The sequence below is a fragment of the Lupinus angustifolius genome, chromosome LG01 (genome assembly GCF_001865875.1).
Source record: "Lupinus angustifolius cultivar Tanjil chromosome LG01, LupAngTanjil_v1.0, whole genome shotgun sequence".
Taxonomy (NCBI): domain Eukaryota; kingdom Viridiplantae; phylum Streptophyta; class Magnoliopsida; order Fabales; family Fabaceae; genus Lupinus; species Lupinus angustifolius.
This window is the reverse complement of record NC_032009.1, coordinates 7476872-7491113: the sequence shown is the minus strand read 5'-3', so window position 1 is coordinate 7491113 and position 14242 is coordinate 7476872. Positions and strand designations below refer to the sequence as shown.

At 34.0% G+C, this 14242-nt stretch overlaps 1 protein-coding gene across 1 annotated transcript; it reads right to left on the bottom strand.

The window, feature by feature from the left end:
* On the bottom strand, window positions 12621-13235 carry LOC109346408. Its single transcript, XM_019585989.1, has one exon. It carries the CDS (start codon window positions 13233-13235, stop codon window positions 12621-12623), a length of 615 nt encoding a protein of 204 aa, XP_019441534.1.

Sequence of the window (14242 nt, the reverse complement as noted above, 5' to 3'; positions counted from 1 at the left end):
TTTAATATTGCTCGAATAACTATTCTAAGAATTATATGTATGAGATAATTGTTAAATTTAAGGCTTAAAAACATGTTTTTATAAATGAGAAAACTTTTCATTGAGAAAACAAAATATAACTAAGTTTACAGCTTTTCTCGCTTGAGCAAGGCAGCTCTCGCTTCAGCGAGAAGTGTCGAGAGAAACCGGGTTTTTTCGCTTGCGCAAGACAGCTCTCGCCTGAGCTGAAATATGCACACAGAAAACTGGTTGTTTTCTTGCTTAAGCGAGACAACTCTCGCTTGAGCCACAAGTGCCTCATAAAAATGGTGATTCCCTCGCTTGAGCGAGAGGGCTCCATACAGACAAGACTTCTTAAGTCGTCTGAACGATAACTCTCACATGTGTGAGACGATAACTCTCACATGTGCGAGAGCCTAATGGCATTTTTGCCATCAAGAAAACACCTTTATTGGAGATAATGTTCTTTCAATAAGTAAATATTGTAAAGATGAATAATTATATGAAATTCTTGGAAATGATACTAAGAAGAGTTGCCATATCTAAAGTGATGTATGTAAAGAATTGCATGGTTAAGGATGAGGCCCGCAAGTGTTATATTATGCCCACACGGCGAGATCGTCTGACCGTAAGAGGCTTGGCTTGAGAGTCGTCCAGGATGATTTAGCGATGGTTCGTAGTGGTGTTGAGAAGTATTATATGCCCATGCAACAAGATCGTATGACCGTAAGAGGCTTGACTTGAGAGCCGTCCAAGATGATTTAGCGATGGTTCACAGTGGCGCTGAGGTTTATTCTCTGTGGTTTAAATGTTAAGATCGGGTCCCACTAGAAGCATTCCTGATGAGAGATGTCTTAGGATGGGCAAATCGTTATAAAATATGGATTAAAAGATTGAATTTGCTAACTTCGGTTAGTGTGCATATTCATTGTGAATAATGAAGTAGTAGAGAGGAAATTTATGAGAGACGAACGAGCCCTGAGATGTTGAGAGGGACGACGATGGCGGTGATTCGTCAGCAAAGTCTTGAGGGAGAGTGTAGGTAAGACGAGTCCCGTGTATTCCTGGATGAGGTATTTTTTGGATCGGGCAGTGCTCACAGTGCAAACTAGACGATCTCTGACAATCCTTCTTTGCAATCAGGATCGATGAGAGGGATGCCCAGAAAGTGTTTGATACGACACCATCCTGAAATGGACAGTCCGTTGGAACAAATCGATCATATATATATATATATATATATATCCTTGCGACGAATAAGTTTTGGTGCGATCAAATTGCCTTATTATGGGACCTGTACTCTCAGTTATTTCTGAATAGTTATTGGGAGGATAATGGTGTAAGGATCATGGACATATACATAGCATGCATATATGGTATTTATCGAATTTTACTTCCTCTCTTTATTTCTGGTGTACTCGTATACATCCATGTTTAGATGGACAAATCGACGATGATCATGGGCTACCGCTTTACCATGTCCTAGGAGGGGGCATGAAGCGTTGAAGAAAACAAATACACCTACACTGGTCCCTGCGACCTGGAATTGGATCTCGTATGTAATGGTTATGTGTTACATCTCCCGGCATATTACTCAGTTCGGGAAGCATCGTTCACCCTACTAGAGCGAAGGTCTGTACCTACCGGTCCATCCACACCAACTGAGGCACGAGGCAAATTAGAGGTTGCCAGGACCTGGCCCCAACCGGGATTCCCATCTACTGACTCAATGCCAATAGGGACGGAAGGAGCAGGCATGGCTACTTCATCGGGGCCTAGGGGGTACACCCCAGGCCCTTCAATGGATTGGGCAGCAAATGAGGTGGTGGAGGACGAGGCAATGACTGTGTAAAGTTAATTTGAATAGAGGATTCAGTGGAAGTTATAGAGATCTCTTCAGACTCGAAGATCGAGGAAGACTCGAGTGAGGTTTCCCGTGCACCACCGGTCTAGGAGCTCCACCTTGTATTTTGTAAACCATGATGTACATATTACAAATTCAAGAATTGATTAATGATAAGTATTTAGAAAATAATTGTGTTTCGTTTAATTACAGTTTAAGTATTAAGAAATTATTTCCGCAAAGGTTTGAAAATGTGACGTCTTGAAAGAGAATAGATAAAATGGAAAAAATTATTTGTAAGTTATATGTTACATAAAAGTAAAAAAAATACTCATTTTTCCAAGAGATTAAATATAGTAATTATGAATTGATTTTCGGGGTGTTACAACTAACACAATTGAGGTGTGCGCTAAACTTAATTCAAATGCATAGATTACTAGAAATAGAGGTGTGTATGAGTAATAAATACGGATCTCGTGTGTAAGGTTTTTAGCTTTATTTCATGTGTTGCTAAATAGACTAAAGTATAAGCTTTTAGTGATTTTGAGGTCCGATATTATGTAGAGTCCTACTTGTTTTATTGCTTGATTGTTTGCTAATATTATTGAAATTAGTCAATCCCATATCTAAATTATAACACATTTTATCATTGAAACTTCACAACCAACCAAACAACTTGAAAACCATTTTAAAAACTAGCTCAAAATAGTAATTTGATTATTAAAAGGCTAGGTTTAGCAAGTCATTGTTAATACGACAACCCCCTTACTTTATACTTATTTGTGACACTGTATGAAGTTTTGATACTCCTAGTTGTTGATTTAACAATAATAAAATCGATTTAAAATTAAGCATATACTTTTGCCAAGTAGGGATTACTTTATCTGTGTCGGGCGACCCCTAACATAGTCGTACTCAGTTTGGTACAATGGTGTATCCACATCTTTCAATATAGGAATCAATATTTAATCCATTCAAAAGTTCTGGCATAATTCTCATCGTCTTGTCGCAACCTTCAACTGTTGTAGTTGAATATTATGCATGTCCTAACCGCATGGAGAAGGTGGTGCCATATCTAGACAACATGTTCAGCTCTAAGACAGAGGTTGTGCTATTCAGGAGGTATGTCAGTTATGTATCATACGTCTATGTTGTTCAAGCCGCGTGTCAGCCATATAGCAAAGGTTTGTGATCCCGCAAACTATTGACTAGGCCTTGTCAAGTCAACCTCGTTCTACTCCTGGCTACGTCATATATCTATGCATGACCGATGTTCCATGGACCTTTGGCGGATCTTTATCTAAACTTTAGAAGACATCAATATTTAATTACCATTTAAAACTAAAATTAATTGTGTAATTAAAAATACAAAGAAACATACATGATTGAAGGTAAAATTTTCAGCTATTTCACTTTCAATATAAATTATTATATGATCTGCAAGAAATTCACTGTCTATCTTAACATAATTTTGTTCGGTTATTTTTATTGTTGAAAATGATATTTATATAATAACTAAACCACAATAGTTAAGATACGACGAATGACTTGATAAAGCAATATATTATAACACTCACAATTTTCTATTTTGATATGTGTAAATTAAAAATCTTGATTTACTTTTATAGATTTATCTTAATAAAAATCTGATTTTTAGATGAATAGTTCATCTTTGAATGATTATCCAATAAGTTTTTGATTTTGTTTTATTTTAAAAACAAGTTACTTCATTGATTATCTTGTAGTCAAGTAAATCATTATTCTCTAAGAATTAGGTTTATTTCAAAAATATATTTTAAGATAAGAATTGCACTTTATTATATTATCGAAGTAGTCACACATTTTTTGAATACATGGTAATTTTGCATTAAATATATTTTATGTATATTTATCTTTTCATAAATAACTTAATGAGTAATATAGATGATAATCTTTATATTGATAACATTATCTTGTTTTAATTTGAATAGTTATGTTTATCTTAATATTTATCCTAAAATATTTGGATTAGATTATCCCACTTTTATCTTTTAATAATTTTATCCATATTTATCCAACACTTATCACACTATTAATTTAGTTACAATTATCATATATATTATTATAATACAAAACAAAATTTTGTAAGCTACATTTACTTTCTATCTTATACATAAACGAAAGGTAGCACTTTTCCTTCCTTTATGTGCTGGTATATAACATAATTTTATAGTCTCCCCCATCTATCTCTTTGGAGATGAGATTAATTCTACATTAAGGTCAACCCTAAATTTGTCTCCATCATTAACTCTCTCTCTTCATAACCACCTCTACCCACTCTCTAATAAATTCTCTATTCTCCTCATATAGCAAAAACGACAGGGAGAGTAAAATGAAGGCTTTTCTATGTGATGATATTTTGTCCGGTGGATGCTAACTGTGACGCTTATGGTGGTGCAACAAATTGAAGTTATGAGATAAAACGACTAAGTTGAGGGAGAATATCATTGTGGTCTTAGATTATTTAATTGAAGTCTTTCTCTTCGATCCTCTCAAAAGTTGGAGAGTCTTCTAGATTAGGAACTCTCATGGAAACTTGTTTTCCATGTAAGAGTCCTAAATCATTTTCTTGACGATGTATAGAGTCTTAGATATTTGATTATACTAAAAATATATGTTTATAAATTCATTTTTGTGCACCATAATGCGATGCGAGGTAAATATTTCTATCCGTATGCATGTAATAATTATGATAAAATTGATAATTGTTTTATTTGTTAAATGTTTATGGCAAGGTTGTAATTTGGAAATATCCAATTGTAATCATTATGTTGTTGATTGTTGTCTTGATATGAAAAATGATTTTAAGTTGATTGTTGTATTGATATTGAAAACATATAAGTTGATTATTGTATTAATGTGGGAATTATATAAGTTGATTATTTTTTATATAAAAATTATATAAGTTGATCATTGTATTAATATGGAAAATATATAAGTTGATTATTGTAATGACATGAAAAATATATAACTTGATTATTGTATTGGTATGGAAAATACATAAGTTTGATATTAAGGTTTTACACATTGATATTAGATCACCAAGTTAGTGTCTTGAGCTAGTCCTGAGGACATGACATAGTAAAGATGCAATGAGTCTGAGACAACTAACTTTGGTAATGAGAGCCTATAGTTATTCACACACTTGAAAGTGTAATGAGATTTGTGGTTTTACCTAATGATATTAGATACTAAGTTAGCCCATTGAGCTCGTCCAATGGACTTGGCATGATAGAAATACATTGGGGCTGAGACGACTAACTTAGATGATGTTTATTGAACTATTTTTTTTGGTAAAACCTTGATTTACAAACTTAATGAGCTAACCTCGGTTATTGTGCTTCCATTGCATTCTTGTAGTTGGAGTTGGATAAAATGGAAAGATACGTGATAGAAATATCATTGTGGATTTGGATAGGGGCGACAATGATGGTGATTCGTCAAGAAGCCTTGAGAGATTGCTTAAGTGGGACAATCTAGTAAGGGTCCAGTCTTATAACCTATATGACCATGATAGTCTTACATGCAAACTAAATGATCTCTAACACTGCTTGTGCCTTTCATGATCGGTAGAAAGAAACTCTGAAACGGACTGGGCTTACCATATAAGCACCTCAGATAGAGGTATTGGACAACATAGATAATTGTTACTTGTCATTGTTAAGGATATTTGTACTACATGTTACTTTCCCACTAGGATCTTGGCCTTCAGGTATTGGAATTTTGGTAGTAATTGGTTGGTTGAATTGCATGGAAGATATATTAATTGGGGATCTGAATATTCTCTTTTATAAAACACTAACTTCATGCATCATGTGCATATGTTTGACATTGCTTGATTTTAGTTGTGATACAGATTGTCTCTCTTTAATATTATTTCTCTATGTAATTCCATGTTGCAGTTGCCGTAGTGGGTTCTTACTCCCTTCTTTGTCTTTTCTTTTATTTATACCATGTGTATGCTCAAATTATTGTAATTGCCCTTTGGATATTCATCGATGAAAATGTAGACAAGAAGAACTTAATTAGTTTATAGTTAAGTATATATTGTATGTTGGGATTGTTGTCTTTAATGTAGGAATACCCTTGGTCTTTTTGAACTAATTTTTGTATAAGTTACATTATACAAAAAATATTTTAGAATAAGTCTTTTAGCAAACATGATGTCTTTTATAATCATTTTCTTAAAACTAAATTAATGATTTTGTAAGGCTACATACTTAAACATAGATAATTATATTTATGGTTGAGTTATGAGGTTGAACCAATATTGTGAAACCCGAGCGGACATCAAACCGGAAGAGGTCTCGTACTAGGTTTAACCAGTTTAAACGGTTAAACCGTCCGGTCAGACCGAATAATTTCATATATAATTTATCATTTTTATCTATAAATATATAGTTATATATAAATACAAAATTTTATATAATTAATAATTATATATAATTATAATTAAGTAACATCTTTCCGGTTTTTTGGACAGGAGTAAAACAAAATATTAGAGTAGTGTTCTATTTTTTTTAAATTTTAAGTGAACCACTCGGTTCACTTCCCGGGTTATTGCGGTTCAACCGGGTTTAGTATGCTTGGACTGAAATTTCTCCGGTTCAAAGCGGTCAAATCAATCACTCGGTTAAGACTATAAACCAGAATCGTTTTCAAGTCTGACCAATGGTCAAACCGGTCGGACCATCCGGTCCGTTCTAGTTATCACAACACTGGGTTGAACGTAAGGTCTCGTTTTTTTGTAAAGATAATATTAAATGTTTGCACATCTTGAACTTGTGAGTCAAAAGGTTTTAAATCTACTCTAATTTCTAACATGTTAACTTTAACTTTCTATAATCTTTTATCACATTTTTATAATAAAGTCATAATTTCTTAATTACAAAAACAGGGTGTTACATATATGACTAACGACACATGGTTAAAAGTTTTTCAAACTTGAATGACTAACGACACGAAAAATAAAATGTTAAAATTGATATCTCTATGTAATCTTATCTACTCATTGAAATCCATATGATAATTTTTTTTAACAAAAGTATAGATATTATCAATATTAAACTACTTAAAACTTATAAGCATACTTTAGATATATATTATTAATACATACATAATCTCTTTCATCAAATATAAAATCATCATTAACTCAAATTAATTCATATTATTATAAGCATTATTAGCATTCATACGTGTAAGAGAACTTGGGCCATGATGCATAATTTTCAGAAGGATCACACAAGTTACACTATATTTATTTATCAAGCTACAAATTAAAGAAATATGTGAGCTCCAATGAATATTCATATAGACGTCGTTTGGGTGTAAGTAAAGGGAGTACGTCTGTTCCATAAAGTTTGTTAAATAATTACTTTATTAATTTATTTATTTATCTTTTTTCATTATAATATTTGAATTCTTTGTTAAATAATTACACTAAATATTATTTAAATTTTAAAAAAATAAAAAATTATTTATGTTATCATAATATTAAAAATCAACTTTTAGCATTACAAAATGTCAATGGTTTGATTCTTGTGTGCGATTCTTGTGGGAAGTGATATTCATGTATCTCGAAAAGAATTAGTTCCTTACACATAAGTGATAGAATATCATTGATAATACTAAAAAAACAATATAAAAAAGTACATTGTGAACACATTATGTTTCAGTCATATGTTAATCATTAACTACTAAATAAAAGATATATGTACATGTAATAACCATATGAAAAAACCCAGATAAAGAATGCATGGCTTATATTATTATATGAGTGTAATATCTATGTAGTATTAGTGTAAAGATTTATATAAAGTACCAATAAGACGTTGGTCTAGTGGTATAAAAAATGATTCTATTTAGAGTAAATTACATTAACACTCACCGAGTTTTAGTGAAATTATACAAATCACACATACATTTTTAAAACCTACACAAACTACGCATAATTAACGAGTGTAATTTCTTAATAGAGATAAGTATAATTTCTTAAAAAAAATATTAACGAGTGTAATTAAGTCAAACAAAGTATGATATAGTGTAAAGACAAGTCCATATAGTATGAGAGTTGATGTCAATTCATTATTTTTTATTTATTACAAACTACATCATTAATTATAAGGAGATGTTTAAATTACTCTTATACTATATTATAACTAACCAAAATAATGAATAGACATCGACTCTTATACTATTTTGATTTATTTCCATAACATATCATTTTTTTTATTTAATTATACTCGTATCCTTTTTTTATTTAAGAAATTACACTTATGTCTCTTACTGAATAGTCAGTGTAATGTACATATCTAATTCGAGATAGTTTATGTAGATTTTAATAAGATCTGGATGGTTGGTGTATTTTCATAAAAATTCAGGAGATGTTAGTATAATTTACTCTTATATTTATATTTAGGTAGATATTGATTATGAATCTCTAAACAGTTTGATGGCTTTCTCGTGAATATAAGGGGTAAACGTGGAGCACTTTCCACTTCATATTTACGTATGGTGATGTTTAGGAGTGGGTATTTTTTTTATAAAGAATCAAACCATATACTTTGAATCATTAACTTTCTCAGATTTGGTGCGGAAACTAGTTAAGAGCACCCTGGAATAACAAAAAACATGCTTATGTATTGTCGGAAAGTGGTATACAGCATATACAGAAGTTGTTGAGATGATAATATATAATTAAACTAACTCGTTTTCTTCTTCTTTCTTAATTTAATTATATGAAAATTGAAAAGGGACTATTTTAGGTGGTAATTAAGGAAACATTTTTAGGAATATGCGTGTTTGTGTTACATCTTTCGGTCATTTGATTCATTTTTTTATTTTTCCAAAATTTAAATTTTTTACAAAATCTAACCAGCTAGTGGATATTATAAACATCTTAATTTCACTAGACCACAAGATCTTTCATTATATGGTAGCGTCTGTGATACATGGTTTTTCCAATTTTATGTTCTGATTTTAGTTTCTATCACCTCTATCGTATTCTTGTGTTTATTGCCCTGGAGATTGAAGCTATTAATAATGGTGTTATTAATTGTACCCATGGTGGACTATGTTAGAGTGTTAAGAAAGAAGAAAATGGAAGAAGAATATGAGGAAGGAGAAGATTAACTATGTCTAAGTGAAGAGAATAGAATGAAGAAGGATTAGAAGAGTTTCTATTTCAGGAAATTTTCAATATGGTTAAAGTAGGTAATCAAGGCTATTTATAGTAAACCTCTTGAAAACTAACACAACTGCCATAACTGATTTTTGAATTACAAACTAACATCCCCCGTAATTCAAAAATCAGTTTTACAACTACATTGTTCCCAATTACATTGTACAATTTTAACCACACAACTTCTAATCTTTGTTGATCATTCTCCTTGATTGTGAATGCCCATCATCATCCTCAATTCTTTGAATCTTTCTACCTTCAGAGCTTTGGTCATGATGTCTGCGATTTATAACTCAGTTTTGCAATGAATTAGCTTTATTTTTCCTTCTGCAACTTGTTGCCTCAAGTAGTGATACCTTATTTCGATATGCTTGCTTATGCCGTGTGAAACAGGATTCTTAGCTAAGTCTATTGTTGACTTGTTCTCTATCAATAACTCAATACTATCCTCATTCTTGATATTGAGTTCCAACACGAGTGAAGTTAGCCATGAAGCTTGACAAGTTGTAGCACATGCAGCTATGTATTCGGCTTCACAAGTTGACAATGCTACTACCCTTTGCTTCTTACAACACCATGAGATTGGGGCACCTCCCATCAAGAATATATATCCCAAAGTGCTCTTCCTGTCTAGGATGTCTCCACACCAATCTGAGTCTGTGTATGCCACGAGTTGTGATCTGGTTTTCTCATCTTGATGTGGAAAGACTATGCCATAGTTTAAGGTGCCTTTCAAGTATCTCAAGATTCTCTTGGATGCTAACATGTGTGATTGTTTTGTTTTGCTCATGAACCTGCCGATTATCCCTACACCATAGTAAATCTCAGGTCATGAGTGACATAGATACCTAAGGCTTCCTACAATTTGTCTGAATGTTGTCTCATCAGTAGCAGCTTCTTCATCATAGTTTCCCAACTTTAGATTTGTCTCAGGTGGTGTTTCAATGGACTTGCATCCTGTCATCTTGAATTTGTTTAGGACTTCAAGCAAGTATTTCCTTTGTTGCATGAACAAGCCTTCTTTAGTGTATTGGAATTCCAGACCGAGGAAGTAAGACAATCTTCCTAGATCTGTCATCTCAAATTCTTTCTTAAGATTCCCTTTCAATTCTTCAATTCTTTTTGAACTGGTCCTTGTCACAAGTAAATCATCTACATATAAACAGATGAATAGAGCATCATTGTTTTGACTACTCAGCTTGATGTACACACCATATTCCATTGTGCATTTCTAGAAACCACACTCGGATAGGAACTTGTCTATCCTTTTGTTCCAAGATCTAGGGGCCTGCTTTAATCCATAGAGAGCCTTGTTCAATCTGAGTACTTTCCAGCTAGCAATAGCTACAATGAGTCTTATAGTTTCCATCCTTGCTACTGGTGCAAATACCTCTGAGTAGTCTAGTCCTTCTTTCTGCATAAATCCTTTAGCAACTAGCCTTGCTTTGTGTTTAGCTATAGTGCCATCGGGTCTCAGTTTTACCTTGAAGATCCACTTGCATTAATTGGCTTCTTGTTTGATGGTAGGTCTACTAGTTCCTATGTGTTATTATTTTCTATGGATATGATCTCATCTTGCATAGCTGCTCTCCAAGTACTATCAACTATAGCTTCTTCTAAGTTGATGGGTTTTGCATCAGCAAATAGAGCCATATGTTGGACCATGTCACCTTCTTGATCTATAGCATCATCAGGATTCAACTTATAGTCTGCTAACCAATTTGGAGGATTTCTTGTCCTTGTAGGTCCGTTTCTACTTGGTTGAGATATTGAGTTAGTGTTCATTCTCCTCTCGTTCATCCCTGCCTCATCATCAGGTTCCCAGTCAATTTGTAGTCTTGCCAGGGGATTAGGATTTTCCTTATGCCATTTCCATGAGTTTAGCTCATCAAAGTATACATCCCTGTTGAAAGTTACTTCATTTGTCTCAGGGTTGTATAGTTTGTAGGAACCTGTGGAGTTGTAGCCTAGTAGGATCATTGCTTCAGCCTTGTTGTCAAGTTTCTTTCTTAGTTGATCTGGTATGTGTCTATAGCACAAGGACCCAAAGATTCTCAAATGTTTAACAAATGGTTTTGCTCCTGACCGTGCCTCTTCAGGTACTTGGCCATTAAGTCTCTTAGTTGGACACCTATTTAATATGTATGCAGCAGTGCTTGCTGCTTCTCCCTAGTATTCATGTGGAAGTTCCTTGCTTCTTATCATGCTCCTAACTATGTTCAAGATGGTTCCATTTCTCCTTTCTCCAATTCCATTGTGTTGAGGTGTGTAGGGGGCAGTTACTTCATGCACAATGCCTTGAGTTTTGCAGAACTCCTCAAATTCTCTTGAGTTGAACTCTCCACCACCATATGTCCTTAGAATCTTTATGCACTTTCCTGATTCCCTTTCAACCAAGGCTTTGAATTATTTGAATACAGAAAGTGCTTCACTTTTGGCCTTTATTAGGTATATCCACAACTCCATGTTGAGTTCATCAACAAAGGTGATGAAGTATTTCCTTCCTCCAAATGAAGGTGTATCAAAAGGACCACACACATCAGAATACACTATATGTAGGTATTCTTTTGCCCTTGATGGAGTGTAGGCACTGAAGGATGATCTTGTTTGCTTTCTAATCTGGCAGTTATCACACACTTTATTTGGAGCCTGAATTGTTGGTAATCCTGTTACCATAGTCTTTGATTTCAACAAGCTTAAGTCTCTAAAGTTCAAGTGCCCTAATCTCAGATGCCATAGCCAGGAATCTTCTAATAGGGAGGTTGCATATAGGCACTAAGTTTTAATTGTTTTGACACTGAATTGAAATGTTCTGTTTTGAGCCAGAGGTGCATTTAGTATCAGCTTGCTTGATTAATCAAATATCTTCACCACTCCTTGATATATTTGAACTTAGAAATCCTTTTCTATCAGTTGTCCAATGCTAAGAAGGTTGTTTTTCATGTTTGGAACATATAGCACATCAGAAATCAAAGCATTCCTACCATCTCTTCTACTTATTAACACATCACATGTCCCTCCTGCTTGGATCCATCTACTGTCTTCAAATCTCACACTGCATTTCCATTGTTCATCAAAGTTCACTAGCCAATTTCTATTTCCAATCATGTGGTTTGAGCACCCCGAGTCTATGTACCATTTGTCCTCATTGCTTGATTCATTGTTTGTGACCATCATCAACAACACAGGTTCATCTTCTATCCTTTCAATGCTTTCTTTCTTGCCTAGGTAAGCTTCACTGTGATGTTTGCCTTGTTTCTCATACTGGTTTGAGGGTGCCTGACATTCATTGCTAAAATGTCCAATCTTGTCACAATTGAAGCATTTTAGTTTCTTCCTATCCATCTTTCTTTTGTTGTTCTGCCATCTTTGATGGCCACCTCTTCTTGTTGGAAATTCTGCCTGATCTGTTTCATATCTTTCTTGATCAAAGAGTTGAGGTGATCTGAAATTCCCGCTTCTTCGATCTTTTCGTCTTCCTCTACTCCTTTGTCCACCTCTGCTGCCATAACCACCTCTTCTTGTGGTTTGAGCTTGTAGTGCTTGTTCAATTAGTTTCTATGTGGACCTTTCCAAGATTCTCTGTTCATGTGCTTCAAGAGAGCCTTGGAGATCCACAATCTTCATCTCATCTATCTTCTTGGATTCTTCAATTACAACCACTATGTGATCAAACTTTGGGCTTAGTGTTCTTAAGATCTTTTCCACTATTATTTGGTCTGTCATCTTCTCACCATTGGCCTTCGTTGCATTGGTGTGGCTGGTTACACGATTGAAGTATTGTGTAATTCTTTCACTTGGTTCCATTTGCATAAATTCATATTGCCTTTTCATGGTTTGCAGCCTCACTTTCTTCAATTGTTCAGCTCCTTCATTACGTTTCTCAAGAATTTCCCAGGCTTCTTTTGCTGACCTTGCCTTTGCTATCTTCTTGAAATGTGCTTCATCTACACATTGATGTAGTAGGAACATTGCTTGGCAATCTTTCATTTTGCTCTCTTTGTATAACACTCTTTGTACTTCTGTGGTCAGGTCCGCAGTGTCTGGAATTCCATCTTCCACGATCTCACTCACTTCTTGGAATCCCATGATGACTAACATTTGAATCCTCCACTTGTTCCAATTGTTTCCATCGAGTATAGGGAGATTATTAGGGAATCTGGTTTGCCCCATTGTTCTTGAACCTTGCTCTTGATACCAATTTGTTAGAGTGTTAAGAAAGAAGAAAATCGAAGAAGAAGAATATGAGGAAGGAGAAGATTAACTATGTCTAAGTGAAGAGACTAGAATGAAGAAAGATTAGAAGAGTTTCTATTTCAAGAAATTTCCAATATGGTTAAAGTACGTAATCAAGGCTGTATATAGTAAGCCTCTTGAAAACTAATATAACTGCCATAACTAATTTTTGAATTACAAACTAACAGACTATTCATGAGGACACATGGTGGAAATGTAACACCGCGAATTTTACGATTTTGAATTATAAGATTTTACAAATATTTTCATTAATTATATATTCGAAAATGAATTTCTGGGAATTTTCGGTAAGGAATTAGACAAAACTTTAGTTGAGTTTTATTCTTGAAATTTTATTTCCGATTTTATGGTAAATTTTTCTAATTTTCTGAGACAGTCGGTTCTGGACCACTGTCGAGCCGAATCCGCCCGGTACGGCTCAAAAAATGTCTTTTTGAATTCCGTAACTCGGAATCGAATTCCGATCGCGTCGTTGGATTCGAAATTTAAATTTGAGTCAATATAGACCCTGAATACACTCATACCTATTTTCTAAATATTTTTCCCTCGGAATGCTGAAATCCGAAATTCTAATCGGATATTAGGATCGGACGATTTATAATACCCGATCGAGTATTGGCCGATAATATGCGGGCATGTTTATCGCACATGTCCACAAGGTGATCATTTTGCATTGAGATGTGTGAGTTGACTTCCATAAAGCAAATCTCCCATCACTTTCTCAAATATCTCATGATCTCATTAGCCACCCTATGAGATTTGTCATTATTGCCTAGGGAAAATCTGATTTCCCTCTCTCCTTAAACCCTCACACTCCACACTTCACTCACTCACTTTGGCATTTTCAAAGATTCACTTTTCTCTCATTTTCTCATGTCTTCTTCCATTTTCAACCAATGGATGTTGATGAGATTTAAGTATGT